General features: G+C 45.2%; 1 protein-coding gene across 3 annotated transcripts in view; it reads left to right on the top strand.

Annotated features, from left to right (window-relative positions):
• Positions 1-22041, top strand: part of TIAM2 (TIAM Rac1 associated GEF 2) — a 310343-nt gene that overhangs the window by 170035 nt on the left and 118267 nt on the right. For all 3 annotated transcript variants that reach the window (XM_064360523.1, XM_064360524.1, XM_064360525.1), the window contains 3 exons: positions 5120-5230; positions 6956-8152; positions 14893-15328. In XM_064360523.1, coding sequence (XP_064216593.1) covers positions 6962-8152; positions 14893-15328 — 1627 coding nt within the window. In that variant the 5' untranslated portion in view covers positions 5120-5230; positions 6956-6961. The remainder of the gene's footprint in view (positions 1-5119; positions 5231-6955; positions 8153-14892; positions 15329-22041) is intronic.

Raw genomic sequence — 22041 nt, 5'->3', positions numbered from 1 at the left:
TACACAGCATAAAATGTTTGCTAACTATACACACTCTTGGTGTCACGTTATTCCAGAGTGACTTCACTTACATTACCTCTCCACCAGCCCGGGCCTCATCACACCTTGTTCTGTCTCATGCTATTACTGCAGGTTAGAATACCTTCACAGGGACTATTGCAGGGGACTATACCTATACTTACTTTTGCTATTTGCAAACACTAGGCTGTTTTCAACTACTACTACTACTTCTTTTTTTTTTAAAAAAAGAGTTTACATGAAATCTGTTGTTTTTTAAATTTTTTTTCGGCCCCCTTTCTATTAACTAAAATAGTTTTTAAACTTGAATATCATAAAATTCCCTTAGTAAAGGAATCAGGGGGCCAGAGGTTACTGAACATTTGGCTTAAATATTCCTTTGCTTCCAGACAAAAATCATAGCTGAAGCATGACAGGGAAATATCCGTTCAATTTGTCAAACTCCTCAGGGACAGTAATTACTTAGTTTCCCTCAGGGATTATCCTTCCTGTCAGTATATTTTTCATAAATATTGGACAAATTCTTCCTCCTATAGTTTAAGGCTAGGTTTTTTTGTTTTTTTTTTTTTTGAGATGGAGTCTCACTCTGTTGCCCAGGCTGGAGTGCAGTGGTGTGATTTTGGCTCACCGTGGCCTTTGGCTCGCCGCAGCCTTCACCTCCCAGGTTCAAGTGATTCTCCTGCCTCAGCCTCCTGAGTAGTTGGGACTACGGGCCCGTGCCACCATGCCCAGCTAATTTTTACAGTTTTGGTAGAGATGCGGTTTCACTATGTTGGCCAGGCTGGTCTCGAACTCCTGATCTAGTGATCTGCCTGCCTCAGCCTCCCAAAGTGATGGGATTAACAGGTGTGAGCCACTGTGTCTGGCCCGGCTGTTTTTTTTTTTTACCTTCCCTGCCAGGATTGACCCAGCGTTGCACATTTGGTCAGCATTATGCATATGTGAAAATGCACATTGTTCTAGACTTCCATCACTCCCTGTTTGCTCTTCTCTATCTTAATTATGGAAACGTATCCTCGTGGGTTGATACATCAGTCTTTCTGCCACACTCAGTAAGGAGGATTCCTGCCCTTGGTCTGGGGTCCAAATCAACTGTGTAGCACGTGAATCGCTGTCATTCAGTCCCACCGGTGTCTACTGAGTGCTTATGAGAACTTCCACGTGCCAGGCCTTGAGTGCGCAGCGTCTGGGCGAGTATGGGGTCTCCTGTGGTTTTTGAAATATCCCACAAAATAAAAAAATGAAGCTATTCAATTGCAAAGGTAGTAAGATGAGTTTAGGTTCTAACCTGCTGCCGGGGCAGAAACTTCCAGCTGGGAGCCATTCTGTGGCTGTGAATTCTGGCTCTGTGTGTGTCCTGAGCAGCGGACACAGTCGGCCACCGGATCGCAGTTTTGTCGGCTGGTGTTGGGGAGCTCGGGGCCTGTGCTGTGTGTGCTGGAGCTCCGGAGGGCTGATAAAGAGAGGTGGCTGCAGAGCGAGCGGTCAGGAGCATGTCGCCTTCAGTGTCGTTGCTGGACCTTGGTCTTTATGAAAGGAAACAAATGAAGGTTCACTCTGATGCACTCACTGTGACAGTCTGTGTGGCAGCAGCTAAGAGCTTCTCTGGCCATTTGTGGTTCCCTCAGTTAAAAAATAAAAAGGTACCTAAGGTAGAGCAACAGCTCAGGTTTTGAACTTTATTTATTTATTTATTTATTATTATCGTCATTTTTGAGACAGAGTCAACAGAGTCTTGCTGTGTCTGTCGCCCAGGTTGGAGAATAGTGGCTTGATCTCAGCTCACAGCAACCTCCGCCTCCCGATTCAAGCAATCCTCCCACCTTAGCCTCCCGAGTAGCTGGGGTTACAGGTGTGTGCCACCAAGCCCAGCTAATTTTTTTGGTTTTTTTTTTTAGTAGAGATGGGGTTTCACCATGTTGGCTGGGCTGGTACTGAACTCCTGGGTTCAGATCCATCTGCCTGGGCCTCCTAAAGTGCTGGGATTACAGGCTTGAGCCACCATGCCTGGTCAGGTTTTGAACTTTTTTTGTTTTTTTGAGACAGAGTTTGGCTCTTGTTGCCCAGTCTGGAGTGCAATGGCGCGATCTTGGCGCACCGCAACCTCTGCCTCCTGGGTTCAAGCGATTCTCCTGCCTCAGCCTCCCAAGTAGCTGGGATTACAGGCATGCGTCACCACACCTGGCTAATTTTGTATTTTTAGCAGAGACAGGGTTTCTCCATGTTGGTCAGGCTGGTCTCAAACTCTTGACCTCAGGTGATCCGCCTGCCTCGGCTCCTAGTGCTGGGATTACAGGCGTGAGCCACCACGCCCTGCTGGTTTTGAACTTTTAAAAGGTGGGGTTCTTGTGGACCAGCCCATATGTGCGACAGGGCCAGGTTCTAGTGGCAGGTCTACCAGTTGCTATCCCCTTTTTAGATGTGTGGGACAGTGGCCTACTAAAAGGTGGGGGGCCAGTAGCGTAGCAGGCACCTTCTTGGTCCTCATTAATTAGAGGCTGAGCTGTTGGATTTCCTGCTGATGGTCAACTGGAAAATCTATTTGACTTTTTTTTTTTAATTTAAAATGTATCTGCATGAATAAACTCAGGCAGGAGGTTTGTCTTTGGCTTTGGTGGAGGAACTGAGCTCCAGTGTCATTGTGTCTCCTCTTTAATTTGACTAACTTTAAACATCACCACTGAGGCCGGGTGTGGTGGCTCATGCCTGTAATCCCAACACTTTGGGAGGCCGAGACGGGTGGATCACCTGAGGTCAGGAGTTTGAGACCAGCCTGGCCAACATGGTGAAACCCGTCCCTAATAAAAATACAAAAATTAGCCAGGTGTGGTGGCAGGCATCTGTAATCCCAGCTGCTCTGGAGGCTGAGGCAGGGGAATCACTTGAACCTGGGAGGTGGAGGCTGTGGTGAGCCGAGATCGTGTCACTGCACTCCAGCCTGGGCAACAGAGTGAGAAGACTCTGTCTCAAAAAAAAAAAAAAAGTCACCATTGAACCCTCCTAAGAAGATATACAATAGCCAATAAGCACATGAAAAAGATGGCTCAATATCACTCATCATTAGAGAAATGCAGATGAAACTCATAATGAGATACCTAACACCTACGTCCATTTAGATGGTTACTGTCAAAAAAACGAACAACAAACATGGGTGAGGATGTGGAGGAATTGGAACTCTGCTGCACTACTATTGGTGGGCATGTCAAATGGTGCAGCTGTTGTAGAAAACAGCATGGCAGCTCCTTAGAGAATTTAAAATAGGGCAGGGCACAGTGGCTCATGCCTGTAATCCTAGCACTTTGGGAGGCTGAGGTGGGTGGAGCACTTGAGGCCGGAAGTTCAAGACAACCCTGGCCAACATGGTGAAGCTCCATCTCTACTAAAAATACAAAAATTATCTGCTGTAGTGGTATGTGCCTATAATCACAGCTACTCAAGAGGCTGAGGCAGGAGAATCACTTGAACCTGGGAGGCAGAGGTTGCAGCAAGCCGAGATCCTGCCATTGCACTCCAGCCTGGGAGACAGAGTGAGACTCTGTCGACTAAAAAAATAAAAATAAAAATAGAATATCCTGATGCTCTTGCATTTCCACTTCTGGTTATATATCCCAAAGAATTGAAAGCAGGGTCTGGAAGAGATATTTAAACACCCATGTTCATTGCAGCATTATTCATAATACCCAAGAGGTGGAAGCAACCCAGTGTCTCTCCATGAGATGAATGAATAAACCAAATGTGGCATATACATGTAATAGAATGCTATTCAGCCTTAACAAGGAAGTAAGTTCTCACACCTGCTACCACGTGGATGAAACTTGAGGGCTTTCTACTAAGTGAGATAAGCCAGTTGCAAAAAAACAAATACTTTCACTTATATGAGGTACCTAGAGTCCTCAAATTCATAGAGACAGAAAGTAGAAAGGCAGTTTCCAGAGGCTGTGGGAGTGGGGAGTTGCTGTGTAATGTGTGCAGAGTTTCCGTTCTGCAAGATGGAAAGGGTTCTGGAGATAGATGTTGGCGATGCTTGTGCAATACTGTACTACTGCCCTGTACACTTAAAAAGGGAAGATGGAAAATGTTATGTTATCCATGTTTGACCACAATTACAAATACAATTTTTTTTTTTGAGACGGAGTCTCGCTCTGTCTCCAAGCTGGAGTACAGTGGTACGATCTCGGCTCACTGCGACCTCTGCCTCCCAGGTTCAAGCGATTCTCCTGCCTCAGCCTCCCGAGTAGCTGGGACTACAGGCGTGCACCACCACGCCTGGCTAATTTTTGTATTTTTAGTAGAGACAGGGTTTCCCCATGTTGGCCAGGCTGGTCTCGATCTCTTGACCTTGTGATCTGCCTGCCTCGGCCTCCCAAAGTGCTGGAATTACAGGTGTGAGCCACCGTGCCTGGCCACAAATACAAATTTTTTAAAAAGAGAACAAAAGGTCACTATTAAACCCTCACCCCTCTGTTCCCCCCGATGTCTGTGGCTTCGTGTCAGGCAGTGATCGCTGCCAGATGGGAGCCTCCCCATCTCAGTCAGTCCTCCTCCCCTTCACAAGCCCTGCCTTATCCCTCAGAGGGGGGCCTCTTGCCCCTGTTAACATTGCTTGAGAAAGCATTTAATCTCATTTATGGGGTCAGCCTCTACAAGCTAAGTTATTTTAGCCAAGGACTGTTGACTGTGATGTTACACTTTTGGCTTTTGTTTTCACTGCTTGGTCAAATAGAGAGCAAGGGCCATCTCTAGTCACGCCAGCCCAATGCCCCTGCTGCCCTGTGAGATGCAGAGTTGTTTTCCTGGCCGTGGTGACAGATGAGCCACGCATGACTCACTGGAGCGGTCTCCCCTGAAACAAAGGCATGCATTTGACTGCAGACTGAGTGTTGAGTTGGTGGCCTTTGCAAGATTGGATGGGCAGTTCTGGCTTCAAATGACCCTGATGAATCACACTGTTCACAGACATTTCGTTTATTTTTATATGCCTTGACAGTGATCCTGGACACCACTTGTTTCTTTGTATAATTTGCATTAAACTTTCCTTTTGACTGCGTGGGAGCATGGTGTAAGATGCTTCACAGAGTTTTCTTGCGTTTCTGTTTTTCAGGATCACTTCATGGACTCACTTTGCGTGCTGGTTAAATGTGCTGCGTTGCTCCCAACACCATGTAAAGCTTACTGACCTCTGATCTCCCTCAGAGCAGAAACTAGACTTCAGGTAAACCCAACCCACGGGCCTTGTGGTTCACATTAGGTTGCATGACTGTGATTGAGGTAATAAGAAAAGGTTTAATTATTTGGGCTAACGATTTTGATTTTAAAATATTTGATAATTACCACCAAAGAAAAGTCAATCCATTTGACTTCTGTGTCGTGGCTACACATTCTTAGATATGAAATAATTAAAATAAGAAGCCTGCTAAATAAATTTGAAAACCTCACCAGAAGAGCATCACCTTCAACTGACCTAAAATAGAGATATACTGGTTTGAGTGAAAACCTAGCTGGGCATGGTGGCATGTGCCTGTAGTTCTAGCTACTTGGGAGACTGAGGCAGGAGGCTCCCTTGAGCCCAGGGGTTTGAAACCAGCCCGGGCAACGTAGCAAGATCCCATCTCAAAAAAATGATTTCAGAATAAAAAAAGATGGTTCCTTCTTCCCTCCCTCCCTCTTCCCCTTTTCACTTTGAGTTTGGCTTAATAGACTCCTTGAGCAAACTGGGATTTTTACAAGGAAGTAATAGTCTGATATTAAATTTTTCTGATGCCCTTATTCTAAGTCAGCTTCATACTTTTTTCTCTCCTCATATTCTAAAGTGAGGACACCTGAAGTCTTTAGCAAAGCTCTAGAGATTTGTTTTATTAACATGTTTTTCTTTCTCAAATGAGAGCTCTTATTTTTTTTCTGCATTTTCATCTCAGCCTCATTTTTGAGGACTACCAGGCCTTCTTTTGTGGTATTCCTAGAGCCCCAACAGAGCCTGGTACCTGGTGTCACCTTATAAAAATGTGAGTAGTTTTTTTTTTTTTTTTTTCCCAGAGACGGGGCTTTACCATGTTGGCCAGGATGGTTTCAATCTCTTGACCTCGTGATCCGCCCGCCTTGGCCTCCCAAAGTGCTGGGATTACAGGCGTGAGCCACCTCACCCGGTCAAAATGTGGTAGTTTTTGAGCAAAAATTTCTCCAAATACTATGGAGAGATGTTTTCTCTACCAGTAATTTATGTATAATGAAAATGTATCTCTCTGATCATTGAAATTTATGTATTTAGACTGACAGAATAAATATACTTTCCCTGATTTTTCTCTTCAAGAATCATTAGTTTGGTCAGGTGTGGTAGCTCACATCTGTAATGCTAGCGTTTTGGGCAGCTGAGGCAGGAGGATCTCTTGAACCCAGGAGTTCAAGACCAGCCTGGATCAACAGAGTGAGACCCTGTATCTTTAAATAATAATAAAGGCCAAGTTTGAGCGTGGTGGCACGTGCCTATAGTCCCAGCTACTTGAGAAGCTGAGGCCAGAGGGTCACTTGAGCGTAGGAAGTCGAGGCTGCAGTGAGCTGTGACTACAGCACTGCACTCCAGCCTGGATGATAACAGACCCTGTCTCCAAAAAACAAAAAGGCAAAAAAAGAATCATTAGTTCAAAATCTCCCAACACCAACCCTGAAGCTGATCTTTATGCCCGTTCAACTTCTAAATTAATATTGTATAACGAATAGTGTATTTAAAATAACTAGGACACAGGTGTGTGGTGTTGTCTGTCTAGCTAATGAGCAGCCTTGCAAAATAAGGAGAGCCTGTGCTCCCGCCTGACTCTTGTCCCTCCTCCTTTGAGTCATGCCAGCACTGATGTTGCTGTGTAATATGCAGGGGATTCAAGTTCCATCATAAGGGAACCTAATTTCGGCCACGGTCTTACTGATGCAACTGTTCTTAATTTAGGTTAAAATGGGCAACTCTGAGAGTCAGTACACCCTTCAAGGATCTAAAAATCATAGCAATACTATTACTGGTGCTAAGCAAATTCCTTGCTCCCTGAAAATACGTGGCCTTCATGCAAAAGAGGAGAAGTCGTTGCACGGGTGGGGCCACGGAAGCAGCGGAGCGGGTTACAAGTCCCGGTCCCTGGCCCGAAGCTGCCTTTCTCACTTTAAGAGTAATCAGCCTTACGCATCGAGACTCGGCGGCCCCACGTGCAAGGTCTCCAGAGGCACTGCCTACTCCATGCACAGGACGAATGCCCCAGGGAAGGATTTCCAGGGCATCCACACTGCTTTCTCAGCTGAGAATGGCTTCCACTCTGCTGGCCACGAGCCGGCAGATCACATCACCTCCAGAGACTGCAACGGACACCTTCTCAACTGCTATGGGAGGAATGAGAGCGTGGCCTCCACCACGCCGGGGGAAGACCGCAAGAGCCCCAGAGTGCTCATCAAAACGCTGGGGAAGCTGGATGGGTGTTTAAGGGTCGAGTTCCACAATGGTGGCAACCCCAGCAAGGTGCCTGCAGAGGACGCCGGTGAGCCAGTGCAGCTGCTGAGGTACTCGCCTACCTTAGCATCGGAAACCTGCCCGGTGCCTGAAGCCAGGAGGGGGTCCAGCGCCGACTCCCTGGCCAGCCATCGCCCCTCTCCCACGGACTGTCGCCTGCGGTCCAGCAAAGGCAGCTCCCTGAGTTCTGAGTCGTCCTGGTACGACTCTCCTTGGGGCAACGCTGGAGAGCTGAGCGAGGCTGAGGGCTCCTCCCTGGCCCCCGGCACGCCTGACCCCAGCCCCCATGCCCCTTTCCCACCTGGTGATGCCAAAAAGCCTTTCAACCAAAGCTCTTCCCTCTCCTCCCTCCGGGAACTGTACAAAGATGCTGACCTGGGGAGCCTCTCCCCCTCAGGCATCCGCCTTTCTGATGAGTACATGGGCACGCACGCCAGCCTGAGCAACCGCGTCTCTTTTGCCTCCGACATCGATGTGCCCTCCAGGGTGGCACACAGGGACCCTGTCCAGTACAGTTCCTTCACCCTCCCCTGTCGGAAGCCCAAAGCCTTAGCGGAGGACACTGCAAAGAAGGACTCCCTCAAAGCCAGGATGCGACGGATCAGTGACTGGACGGGAAGCCTCTCAAGGAAGAAAAGGAAACTCCAGGTGAGCGCACCTTAGAGCTGGGGGTGGGGGGATGGGGAAGTGTCCCCGCCGTTTCCCCATCTGGAGAAGGGGAGGGTTGGTGGAATCCACCAGAGAGTGTTGTAGGGGTGCTTAAATGATCTGGCAAAAGTGAAGAGTTAATGGAAAGCCTGGCTCATCTCGTCTTCAGTTGTGGGTTTGTTTTCTCTTTTGCTTCAGATATTTTCACTTTTAGCCCACAACTTTTATCTTCCCTTGTCTTAGTCAGCTTGGGCTGCAAACAAAATACCACAGACTGGTTGGTTTAATCAACAGACATCTGTTTCTCACAGTGCTGGAGGCTGGAAGTCAGAGGTCAGAGTGCCAGCGTGGTCCGATTCTGGGGAGGGCTCTCTTCCTGGCTGCAGACAGCTGCCCTCTCGCTGTGTCCTCATGAGGCAGAAACAGCGGGACCTCTAGGCTCTTTTTCTCAGGACCTTAATCCTATCATGGGGACTCTACCCTCATGACCTCTTCTAAACCAATTACCTCTCAAAGCCCTCAGCCAATACCATCCACTGATAGTTAAGGCTTCCACATGGATTTTGGGGGAGGAAACGAATGTTGAGTCTGTAGCTCTCTGGTTCTGTGCCTGTCACTGCACACTTGCATGCGCTCCATGGGCCTAATCTTAAGACTTGGCCATAGCTGGGCACGGCGGCTCACACCTGTCATCCCAGCACCTGGGGAGGCCAAGGCGGGCAGATCATTTGAGACCAGGAGTTTGCCATCTTGTCAGCCTGGGCAAGATGGCAAAACCTCGTCTCTACCCAAAATACAAAAATTAACTGGGTGTGGTGGCAGGTGCCTGTAATCCCAGCTACTCAAGAGGCTGAGACAGGAGAATCGCTTGAACCTGGAAGGCAGAGGTTGCAGTGAGCTGAGATTATGCCTGGGCAACAGAGAGAGACCCTGTCTTAAAAAAAAAAAAAAAAAAAAAGGAAAGAAAGAAAAAAGAAAGTACAAAGTTAGAGAGAATTCCTGAAAGAATTGGTTATCTGAGAATTTTGCTAGACCTCATTCTTACAGTCCAAACAAAAAAGATGAGATTGTCATTATTTTTGGTCGGGTAGGTTTATTGAACTTGATATTACTCTGATGAAATTAAAATTTCTATGCTTATGTTGGTACATCAAAAAAAAAAAAGTTGATGATAATGTGTGTGATCTTTTTTTGAGATAGAGTCTCACTCTGTCACCCAAGCTGGAATACAGTGGTGTGATCTTGGCTCACTACAACCTCTGCCTCCTGGGTTCAAGCAATTCTGCTGCCTCAGCCTCCCGAGTAGCTGGGATTACAGGGTTGCACCACCATGCCCAGCTAATTTTTGTATTTTAATAGAGATGGGGTTTCACCATATTGGCCAGGCTGATCTCAAACTCCTGACCTCAGGTGATCCACCCACCTCGGCCTCCCAAAATGCTGGGATTACAGGCGTCAGCCACCGCGTCTGGCCTGTATGTGTAATCTTAACCTCCTCATAGAGATAGCTGACAGCGTTCTGAAAACACCTTGTAACTAAGTGCATGTAATCGAAAAATATAGATACTGATAAAGCTGATAAGAATGATGAATATACTTCTGTGTCATGGTGTATAAGGTCCTACTGGGGGAGCAAAGTGGCTTATCTACCAGGAAGAAAGTTACGGTTTGCTTTTTCAGGTAACTAGTGGCAATTGCTAGATTTTCAGTTTGTTGTCGCTTTGTTATTTGTTTTTGTTTTTGCTTATTTATAGAGGGGAGAAGCTCTTTTTTTATCTACTGTGTATAAGTCATAGAGTTGAAGGGAATTTGTGTGGGCAGTTAGTCTCTAGCAGAATTGCATCCTAGATAGACATAAAATTCTAAAATTCTATAAATTATATAAAGATTTAGGGGTGGAAAATGATACAACTTTCTGAGTAGATTGCTCCAGGTTTATTAAGTTTGACATTCATTACTTCCTTCTTACGCATAGTGCGTCTGCCTCCACCCCTCCCTCCTGTGCTGGGCTTGGATTCTCCTTCCTCCTTCTTTACACAGAGATGAAGAAGAGACAGTCACCAGCCTGTTTTCAGGGCCTTTTCATATCCCTGAATATACTGTAGGAATTTTACTCCTGGATCATCACTTTTTCAGACTAAACCACGAAATAGTAGAGATTTCCTTCACTTTTTTTCTCTCAGCTCCCATTTCCTGAACAACTCTGGCCCGCTGAGCATAATGGGGGAGGCAGCTTCTGCTTACTGGAGGGCTGCAATCCCAGGTGGACAGCTTTCATGTCTTCGTGATTCCAGTGTTTTGGTGCCAACCTGTGTTCAGCTGTTATTCACTGTGTTCCCTAATTGGAGGTGGCATCGAGTCAATGATTCAGTATCTCTCTCTCTTTTTTTTTTTTTTTAATTTTGAGAGGGAGTTTCACTCTTGTTGTCCAGACTGGAGTGCAGTGGCGTCATCTTGGCTCACTGCAACCTCCGCCTCCCGGGTTCAAGTGATTCTCGTGCCTCAGACTCCCGAGTAGCTGGGATTACAGGCATGTGCCACCACGACCGGCTAATTTTGTATTTTTAGTAGAGACAGGGTTTCTCCATGTTGGTCAGGCTGTCTCGATCTCTTGACCTTAGGTGATCCACCCTCCTCGGCCTCCCAAATTGCTGGGATTACAGGTGTGAGCCACTGCGCCCAGCTTCTGCATCTCTTATGTGCACTGAGTGTGTTGCTCATTGGTGTGTGTACCTGGCTTACATGCAGCCCTACTGAGTTCCATTCAGTGTCAGTCCCCACTTGGTTCAGAAGTAGACCAGTTGCTGCTGTGTATTTAACATTCTATCACAGGCAGAGTGACCCTCCTTGTCTCTCCTACCCATGGGAACTGGGTCTCCTTCAATTTTGCACTGTCCCAAAACTTAACTCTGAATTGTGTGCCTGTAGAGTTGAAAGCAAACTGGTTAGGGCCAGGCGTGGTGGCTCACGCCTATAATCCCAGCACTTTGGGAGGCCAAGGTAGGCAGATCACTGGAGGTCAGGAGTTCAAGACCAACCTAGCCAACTTGGCGAAATCCCGTCTCTATTGAAAATATAAAAATTAGCTGGGCATGGTGGCATGTGCCTGTTAGTCCCACCCCTTGGGAGGCTGAGACAGGAGAATCACTTTAACCTGGGAGGTGGAGGTTGCAGTGAACTGAGATCGTGCCACCGCATTCCAGCCTGGGCAAAGAGGGAGTCAAAAAAAAAAAAAAATGGTTAGACTCAACGAATTAGAATTTTATTATTTATTTTATTTTTATTTATTTTTAGAGATGGAGTCTTACTCTGTTTTAAAAAAAAAAAAAAAGTACCTTCTTAGCAAATTTTAAGCGTGGAATATAGTATTATTAACTGTAGTCACCATACTTTACCTTAGAGCTCCAGAACTCATTCCTCCTGCAAAACTGAAGCTTTGTACCCTTGGACCAGCATCTTCCATTTCCCCGGCTCTCCTGCCTCTGGCAACCACCATTGTACTTTCTGCTTCCATGAGTTGGACTATTTCACATTCCACATATAGGTGGAATCTTGCAGTACAAGTCTTTCTGTGGAGTGTCATCTCTTGAATTTTTACTATTTTTTTTTTCCTTTTTTTGAGACAGAGTCTCACTCTTGTTGCCTAGGCTGGAGTACAATGGTGCAATCTTAGTTCACTGCCACCTCTGCTTCCTAGGTTCAGGAGATTTTCCTGCCTCAGCCTCCTGAATAGCTGGGATTACAGGCATGCGCCACCACGCCCAGCTAATTTTGTATTTTTAGTAGAAAGGGTTTTTCCATATTGGTCAGGCTGTTCTTGAACTCCCGACCTCAGATGATCTGCCTGCCTCAGCCTCCCAAAGTGCTGGGATTACAGGCGTGAGCCACCACACCCAGCCTGAGCTTTTACTCGAGTCTTTACTCATCTCTACTCTTTGCTATACTGCCCTGGTCATCAAGTTACATTAGCCCTTGTTTCTGATTATTTGATTTGGTGGAAGTGAAGTCATTTGTATGGAAATGGAAACCATATGCTTTGTTTACATATATAACAGGCACCTTAATTTCATCCACATAACACAGTGATTAAGAATTCTAGCTGAACCTATTTAAAGACATTCTATATTTTTTAAAGGCTCTTTTTTTATTTGCCTGAAAATTAGTCACCAGCTATTAGCATTCTAGATAAAAAGATTAAGAAATTTATTAGAGACTGGGAGAGTTCATGCGTATGTATAGGAATCAGTTATAAAGGCCGGGCATGGTGGTTCACACCTGTAATCCCAACACTTTGGGAGGCTGAGGAGGGCAGATCACCTGAGGTCAGGAGTTCGGAACCAGCCTGACCAACATGGAGAAACTCCGTCTTTACTAAAAATACAAAATTAGCCAGGTGTGGTGGCGCATGCCTATAATCCCAGCTACTCAGGAGGCTGAGACAGGAGAATTGCTTGAACCAGGAGGTGGAGGTTGCAGTGAGCCGAGATTGAGCCATTGCACTCCAACCTGGGCAACAAGAACAAAACTCCATCTCAAAAAACAAAAAAAAAAGAATTGGTTATAAATGCTAAAATGCATTTCCTGCCCATTTCTGAAAAAGGAAAATTCTTGCTTCGCTTCGTTAAACATTTGAAAGTTGGCACTACAGTTTGAGAAGCATTGTCAAGAGTGTGCGTAGGTCACACTTAACTTTGGGACTTCTATGCCTTTCTCTGGCAGAGTTGTGCTTGCTTTGAAGCACTCCATCATGGTCCTTGCGGGCTGTCAGAAGTAATTCCTGTGTTTTCGGGTTATGAGTCAGAGGGACATATTTGTGAGATAATATTAATACTAGCTAGATGAGAAGTGCTCCTTCACCTTTTAGAAGTTTTCGAAAAGCAACAAAGTGACAATTAAAAAAAACTCCTCTAAGTATCTTGAAAGTTTCCTGTCCAAGTGACTCACAGCAGCTGATTTCTTTGCTCTGTTCTGTGTGAGCATCAGTGTATAAATAAACATGACTGTGGGATGCAGTGTAAACAGTGACATTATACAAATAATATTTCCATTTGTAATATCTGTTTGGGGCTCAGATGTTCATAGCTCCTGGGTATTTGGAAGCAGTCTTCAGTTGTGTGATTATTTTCCTACCAGACAGCAAGTAATTGCAACTTGATTTTTGGATGAAATTTCTGAAAAGGAAACCTCTCTACCCAATGTAATATTCAAAATGAGGCCTTTAGTCAATGGTCCTTGACCCAGTTTTCCATCATTTTTATCTTAATGCATAAGAAAATCTAATTGAAAGCCCAGTAGCAGCTGAGTGGTCTGGAGTGTGCTTGGCGTCTCTGCGGAGTTATCTTCATCTAAGCCATACATCTTGAATGTCAGTGCCTTTTGAGTCAGAAGTTAAGCTCACTTTATGCTGAAAAATTTAATTACTGCTATTTTCCAGTGAAAAGCCTGTATGCAAATTATTTTTCTTGACTGACTAGACTCGCAATCCAGATATTAGAGTAATGTCTTTCTGTTTTCAACTCTGTGCACGGTGCACGGCCAGCTTGATCAGTGCACACGGTCCTCACAGGGAGCAGCAGTATTATAAGTATGAATTGTATTTAGAGCTGCCTATGTTTGCTTTTATGTTGGAATAAATACTAAAGTTAAGAATCATGTGTCTTTGACATCTCTAGTACCTAGCATAAAACAGGTACTCAAATAAGAGGATATGCATGAATAAATGAGTGTTTTTTTCACGAAAGCAATTCTTAAATTAAGTAAGAAATACTAATTATGAAAAAAAGCTATAGTTACCAACCAATACTCTTCATGGATAAGGAATCCTAAGTGTAGTATTATTTTTATTATTTATTTATTTGTTTTTGAGATGGAGTTTCGCTCTTGTTGCCCAGGCTAGAGTGCAGTGGCGTGATCTCGGTTCACAGCAACCTCTACTTCAAGCGATTCTCCTGCCTCAGGCTCCTAAATTGCTGGGATTACAGGTGTGTACTGCCACACCTGGCTAATTTTGGTATTTTTAGTAGAGATAGACTATCACCATGTTGGCCAGACTGGCCTCGAACTCCTGATCTCAGGTGATCCGCCTGGCTTGGCCTCCAAAAGTGCTAGGATTACAGGCGTGAGCCACCACGCCACCTATTATTTTTACCATGTGAACCGGGAAAATAAGATACTAGAGATCTCAAAGTCTAGAAGTCTAGACCTGAGCACTTGGCCAGAGGCTGGGGACTACAGGGAGCAGAAGAGAAGTTTTTGGGTTTTGCATAACAATATGAGTCCCTAACTTCCTCGCCCTACCCTGGTACTAGTAATTTCCTAATTTAGCTTTCAGATGATCCAGAGGAAAAATAAATTGCAAGAATATGACTTTTTCCTGGAAGATACTGATTCATGGTTAGCAAAGAAGAAAGAAACATCATTTTAGTAATCTTCAGGAGTGTGTTGTAAACATACTAGTTAATTTCTTGATGCTAAGCATAGGTTAGATTTAGGAGAGCTGTTGGTATTTTATTTACCTCTTTAAGGGCTAACTCCACTGGATATAAATTGGCTTGGGCAACACTCTTTCTAAAATTCTTTGTGGTATGAAGACTTGATAATTAAAGATGTATTTTTGTGACAAGAATCTTGCTTTGCATTACATTATTAGCAGCCACCGGTATTACACTTATACTGTGTATAAGAAGGGATACTTTGGATAGCTGTAACCTCTGATGGGTGATCATGTGTGTTTCCCACAGGAGCCAAGGTCCAAGGAGGGCAGTGACTACTTTGATAGTCGCTCTGATGGACTGAATACCGATGTGCAGGGGTCCTCCCAGGCATCTGCCTTTCTGTGGTCAGGGGGCTCTGCTCAGATCCTGTCTCAGAGAAGTGAATCCACGCATGCAATTGGCAGCGATCCCCTCCGACAGAACATTTATGAGAATTTCATGCGAGAGTTGGAGATGAGCAGGACCAACACTGAGAACGTTGAAACCTCTACAGAAACTGCTGAGTCCAGCAGCGAGTCGCTCAGCTCTCTGGAACAGCTGGATCTTCTCTTTGAGAAGGAGCAGGGCGTGGTCCGGAAAGCTGGGTGGCTCTTCTTCAAGCCCCTGGTCACGGTGCAAAAGGAAAGGAAGCTGGAGCTTGTTGCACGAAGGAAATGGAAACAGTACTGGGTAACACTGAAAGGTGAGTGCAGTATCAGCGGCTGAGGCCACTGAAATAATTTCCTCTAGCTGTGGTCTTTCCCAGGAAGTGCCAGGAGCTAGTGTTGGGTTGAGTTCACATGAGGGGTTTGACACAGGATCCATGGCATGCCTTATTGCAGATACTTTCTCACACCTGTGTCGTAGGCTTTACCTACTATTCACACGTATTATGCAGTCTAATAAATAATTATTGCATTTTTACTTATGTTTATTTTTTTGAGACAGAGTCTCGCTCTGTTGCCCAGGTTGGAGTGCAGTGGTGCCATCTCAGTTCACTGCAACCTCTGCCTCCCAGGCTCAAGCAATTCTCATGCCTCAGCCTCCCGAGTAGCTGGAATTACAGGCGTGTGCACCATGCCTGGCTGATTTTTGTCTAATTTTTAGTAGAGATGGGGTTTCATCATGTTGACTCGGCTGCTCTCATAAGTCCTGACCTCAAGCAATTTGCCCTCCTTGGCTTCCCACTGCGCCTGGCCAAATATAATGATTGGATTTCGTACTTACTGCTTATTTTATAGGCATGCCTGTACCATTCTTTGATACTTTCCCTGCATTTGGAGAAAAAAAGTCAATAACCAAAGGTAGTTTAGTTATTTGGAAGGTAGCTTCTGAATTTCACATTCTGTACATGTTCAGAACTCCAAAGAGGTTTTCTTTCCAACTTGTGTGACTAAGAATATCATCTGGATTATTAATTTGTGTCATTCCAGCTTTATGAACAAAGTCCAGTTGTCATCACTAACAAGTGCAGCTATTTTTTTTTAACATAAAGGCAATTGAAGTACGCATTTGTTTTGTTGAGATGAGAAGTTTCTTATAAGCATTGCCATTTAAAACCTGTAATTGCCTTGCTCATTGCACATGTATAGGTTTGAAGAACTCTCAGTGTCTTGTGAGGAAGTGAGAGGCTCCAAATCTGTACAGTGTTGATTTACGCAGATGCACACAGAGCTGCCTCACAGCCCCTGGCACCTGCACAGCCCCCTGGGACTCTTTGTCAGAGGAGCAGAGTGTGTTGTTCAAAAGTCAAACCTAAGGCCAGGCACGGTGGCTCATGCCTGTAATCCCAGCACTTTGGGAGGCTAAGGTGGGTGGATCACCTGAGATTGAGAGTTCGAGACCACCCTGGCCAACATGATGAAACCCCATCTCTACTAAAAATACAAAATTTAGGTGGACGTGGTGGTGCTTGATTGTAGTCCCAGCTACTCAGGAGACTGAGGCAGGAGAATCGCTTGAACCTGGGAGGCGGGGGTCGCAGTGAGCCTGGATTGCTCCACTGTACTCCAGCCTGGGCAACAGAGAGAGACTCCATCTCAAAAACAACAAAAGTCAAACCTCATCGTCAAGTGATGTCCTTCCCTGTTACAGGAGAGAGCAGAAACATCTGCAGACGTGACGTGTGCAATGCCCAGCGCCCTCTGAATTACCCCTTTCTAGCTTTTCTTTGCCCCTTATTGAACAGTTGGAGCCCTGCTTCCTCAACCATGGAAGGCAAGCATTGTGTTTTGATTACTACAAGCTCCTCTGGTGCCTCTGGTAAAGAGGCCCTTGCAAAGGTGTTTCATGTCCAAGTGACACCTTTCCCCAGCAGGCCAGCGGGTGTACAAAGCCCAAGGGCCCAGTGTTGCTCACATCCTGCAGTCCTTTTTTCCAACCTTAGGTTTGGATGCCTGTCGACATTGTGGCTGGCTGAGGAAGGTAAAGAACTTCCCCGGTTTCTCCATACTAGAGAGGCAGATTTCTGTACCAAATGACAGAAACGATTTGGAAAGATGCAATAATGGGCTGAATCTGGCAGGATTAAATTTTAAAGAGATAAAAAAGTTCTGCTTTAGGGTGTAAAAGTCAGATAGCTACCCAAGGACAGGATAGGGAGATGTGGCTGCAAACTATTATGAGTGAGTCTGGGCGTGGCAGCTGACGCCTGTAATCCCAGCACTTTGGGAAGCTGAGGCAGGTGGATCACCTGAGTTCAGGAGTTCGAGACCAGTCTGGCCAACATGGCAAAACTCTGTCTCTACTAAAAATACAAAAATTAGCCAGTCATGATGGCAGGTGCCTGTAATCCCAGCTACTTGGGAGGCTGAGGCTGCAGAATTGCTTGAACCTGGGATGAGGAGGTTGCAAAAAGCCGAGATCATGCCATTGCACTCCAGTCTGGGCAACAAGAGTGAAACTCGATCTCAAAAAACAAAAAAAAAGTATTATGAGTGAAAAAGATGTCAGGATTAAATTTGCAGGCCACGTGTTTCCAAGGTGATGTGGCTGAAAAAGTAAATGTGATCTTTAGCTATCTCATTAGAGATGTCCCGTGATGATCAGCTGCATCATTAGAGGTGTCACGTGGATCAGCTACTTCCTTAGAGATGCTGTGTCTCTTGCAAAGATGACAGTCTCTCCTTTCTTTGCCCTGGTCAGAGTTGGTCGTTTCCCTCCTTGTGGGCACAGTATTGCAGGAGACTTGTTAGGAAATGAGAGATTGATTCTTGAAAGGTTCTCCCAAAGGATCCCTGAATGGGGAGAGAGTGAACATGTTCCCTAAGCGGGTGAACATCTGGAACTATTTGTGAATCATAGTTTGAAGCAGCCTCCTAGTCACATGATATTAATACTTAGAATAGATGCATGTTACCCTATCATGTGTCATGTGTCTATTTTTTAAATGTAAAATTTGTTGCTTAAAATTAATGCTTTGAGAATTTCTTCCCTGCCTATGGATTTGAAAACCCCCAGTATACATACATCACCCCAGGGGTGGGGGTGCTGGACTGGGAGGCAGGGTCTGTGTGTATGTGTGTGTATGTCTGTGTGTATGTGTGTCTGTGTATGTGTGTGTCTGTGTGTACGTATGTGTGTATGTGTATGTATGAGAGAGAGAGAGAGGGAAAGAGAGAGAGAAAGAACATACCACTTTGAGAATCAGGTCCATAGGTGGCGACAAGGGGATTTGGAGCCATGCCACACTGAAGAGGGCATAAAGATCTAGGGATATTTAGCATGGAAAAAATAAGAACTGGATAGGAGTGAACAGCAGTGTGTAGAAAAGGCATTGAATTTATTCTGGGCCTGCAGAGGTTGGGATGGGACTAAGAGATAGGAGACAGGCTGATTCTAAATTAATGTAAAAAACAACAGTGGCAGCCGTGGGCAAGCAAAAAATGCTCCCTTGTTGATTTCTCTGCTACTGACCACATTTATCCAGAGCCAAATTGTTGCAGGCTTCTTGAGGGCAACTCAGGCAGATATCGCTTAAGGGCTGGAAGAGCTGATTGGCAGGTCTGTGTGTTTTATCTCAAAAGGTAGACCAAGAACTTCTGGCTACCAGCTTCAGAGGTAAGGATGGACCTGAGTTGTCACTGACCGTTGCTAGATTTGTAGTCTTGGCTAGGCCCTGCTTTCCTGGTGTTTGCTTGTAAAACACTTCGAGATCCGTGGATAACGGGTGCTTTGTAGTATAAACCTTATCAAGCACACATTCCTTCCTTTCCTTTGCAGCCAAGGCAAGACATGCGATAAACATGTTTTTTCCCCACATAACCTTTTCCATGTGGCTTTCTACACCTCTTTCCTCTGGGAATTCAGTGTGTTGAGTTCTGATTTCTTGGCTTAGAATCCAAGTTGTAACATTTGGATTTAACTGTTTGGTTTAATCTTAGTTAAAAACACAGATATGTGTATACATACATACTTAACATTTAAGCCTAATTTGAAAATTATCCTTAAAGTATCTATGTCAATAAATGGGAAACAGTTTTCTGGAGAGAGCCGTTATTAACAAACCATCTGGTTTGTTACCTACATGGAATGTGTAGGTATGCTGGGGACATAAATGTGTTTCAAGGCTTTGGAGGATGTCATAAATTTTTAACAAGGGTAATTCTGCTTTCCATTTTTCTTTTCCAATGAGTGGATTTTCATACAGTTCACTGGGGACTTCCTGGGCTGAAGAGCTGGCAAGGTCATGAAACATCCCTTAAAATGAGCAACAGACTGAGTGATGGTCAGTGTCAGGAGAGGAGTTCATACAGTAATTTCAGGATGCTGGTGATTCTGCCCTGAGCTAGGCCAGCATCAGGGATTGGAGGCCAAGAGGGTATCATAGAAAGGGTGGATTTGAGGGAGAACCAAGACTAATTGCCCTCCTTCCCTGGATGATAGTTCTGCTAATATCTACTAATTTCTACTCATATTTCTACTAATATTACCTCTCTATTCCTGAACTGCCATTGCTATGCCAATCTGTTTTCTGTTTCTGCTACCATGGCAAGAACGTCCAGTATCAGCGGCCCATCCAAGCCAAGACCAGCACTTGGTAGGGACTGAGCGGGGCCAGTGGTCACCGGCACTGGGGTGAATGGCAGAGGCTTCACTGTTGTGGGTGCCACCCCTTTCCATTGGCCCCAGTGCCCCTTTAGAGATGCAGAGTCCCTTGAAGTTCAACTTGATGTAACAGAGTTAAGATCGATTTCCTGATTTGTGAATTCGACAGCCACACAATTCTGCGTATTGTTTTCCATCCTGGCCTGGCTCTAATGTGAAATGCCCTGTTTTGATTTCATGCCTCCAAGTTAGAGCTGTGGTCTGTTGTCCACGGGTTGTTGGGTTTGGTGGCATTTTGGCATTGGCTCGAGGTTTGCATGCATTTCCTCTAGCTGCCACGATTTAAACCGTGGCTGTTGGGATTCCAGTGTTAGGGAAGCTGGGAAGTGAACGTGAGCCCATCGGAAAGAATTTGGACATGGGTGCAGCTGGAGCTGCTCTGTTCCCTTTGCCCTGGTCCTTGGGCCCCGGGTCATGGCATGTCGCTTGTGCAACAGTAGCATCAGACGGGCCTTACCCCATGAGAAGACTGGGGTTATTGTTTAACTGCTGCGTCGGTGGCTGGAAAAAGATACTGGCCAGGACTGAAAGGAGCAGCTCTGGCTGCAAACCTCTTGCTCCTTCCCCTTGTCATATTTGAGCTCTGTCAGCTCTTAGTTTGGATGAGTTTTATTTGCAGGGAGGAGCTAATGTGTGGTGTTTCTTGAGATCATAAAGTACTGTGGAGGGAGAAAGTAGTGTTTCTGAAGGCCACGCTTGGTGCAGGCTTCTTTCTCTCTTGGCTTCTGTGTGCTGTTATGGGTTCTTTTGTATAAACTTGTTTGTTCATAGCAACACTGACTTTTTAAGGAAGTAATGAAATTGGAAGGACTGAAATAGTTTTTAAGAAATCTGAACTTTTATGAATGAGGACACAAGCACAGTAGGGTAAAGTACCATTAAGTGAAGCCCAGGCGTTTATTCACAGTGAAGGCGGGCTGGTGTTTCTTTCCCGTCAATGTGAAAGGTGCTTCTGAAGCACCCAGATGGTGGGCATATCATTGTTATTCATATGCTGGAGATTGGCACATGAGAGGTGGTCAAAACAGTTTATAGGACGCAGATTTGAGGAGATAGTCAACTTGCACAAGAGAACACACCTGTGAGCATCTTAGAAGCATTAATTTGCTTAAAAATTGTGTCTAATAATTATAGTGCAATTTCTAATTAATGAAGCAAACTCTTAATAACTTCTACCTGCAATACTTTATTAGCGTATGAGGGGAAACATAAGTACTTGAAAGCATATGTTGTAGTATTTTTAGAGTATTTTTTTAAAGTTCAGGCACGTTTAGTTTGACTTTTCTCCCTTAAACAGTGTTTTCTATTACTGTGAGATAAAAGGAAATACTAAAAATTAAGTTATTTTACATGGCATTTGGAGAATAAGCTGGGCACTTTCTCATAAATGCCAAAGTTCCGCAGGTAGGTCCAGTTTCTTGTTCCCATTGATTGTTAATGGAATAAGTGAGTATGGCATTTTCTTCGGCCTCTCACATCGAGATTCCCTAAATAATGTGGTGTTGTGTTTAAGGACGAGGGTTTTGGGGCCAGAGGGCCTGAGTTCACATCCCTGCTGCTCCACGGTGCAGCGGTGGGACCCCTGCAAGTGATTCGATCTCTCAGTTGTCTCATTTGTAGTGTGAAAGGAAAATAAAGTCTGGGGACCCCAATTCATGATGCCAGAAGGAAAATAAATTAAGCCAAAAGCTGTCATGCAAGAAGCTGCCTTTCCTTTTGCTCCTAAGCAGCAGCTATAGATAAAAGGTTAAATATCCCTACAGGTAGCTAGCTACTCTGTGTTCACCTTTTTTTTTTTTGAGACAGAGTCTTGCTCTGTTGCCAGGCTGGAGTGCAGTGGCGCAATCTTGGCTTACTGCAACCTCCGCCTCCCGGGTTCAAGTGATTCTCCTGCCTCGGCCTCCTGAGTAGCTGGGATTACAGGCGTCTTCTACCACACCTAGCTATTTTCTGTATCTTTAGTAGAGATGAGGTTTCACCCTGTTGGCCAGGATGGTCTTGATCTCTTGACTTCATGATCCACCCGCCTCGGCCTCCCAAAGTGCTGGGATCACAGGCATGAATCACCGCTCCCGGCCATCACCTTATCTTATGTAAAGTGCTGATTCACCAAGTGCTGGATGATTCCATGATTGACACTTTCCCTGCCTGCTCCTTTTCCCTTGCAGCAGGTGGATTACACACTCTCCCTCTTTCCCCTCCAGCCCACTTTTAATTTTTAAATATTAAAGCCCTCAGCATCATCTTTGGAGAAAGGCACAGACCGCAGACTGCTTCTGTGATTCCATGTTCTCTTCTTTTGGGCATGTC

The sequence above is a fragment of the Aotus nancymaae genome, unplaced genomic scaffold, assembly GCF_030222135.1.
Source record: "Aotus nancymaae isolate 86718 unplaced genomic scaffold, 86718_ANA_hifiasm-v0.15.2.pri h1tg000040l, whole genome shotgun sequence".
NCBI classification, from domain to species: Eukaryota; Metazoa; Chordata; class Mammalia; order Primates; family Aotidae; genus Aotus; species Aotus nancymaae.
The sequence above is the reverse complement of the archived record's forward strand: the minus strand, read 5'-3'. Positions and strand labels throughout refer to the sequence as shown.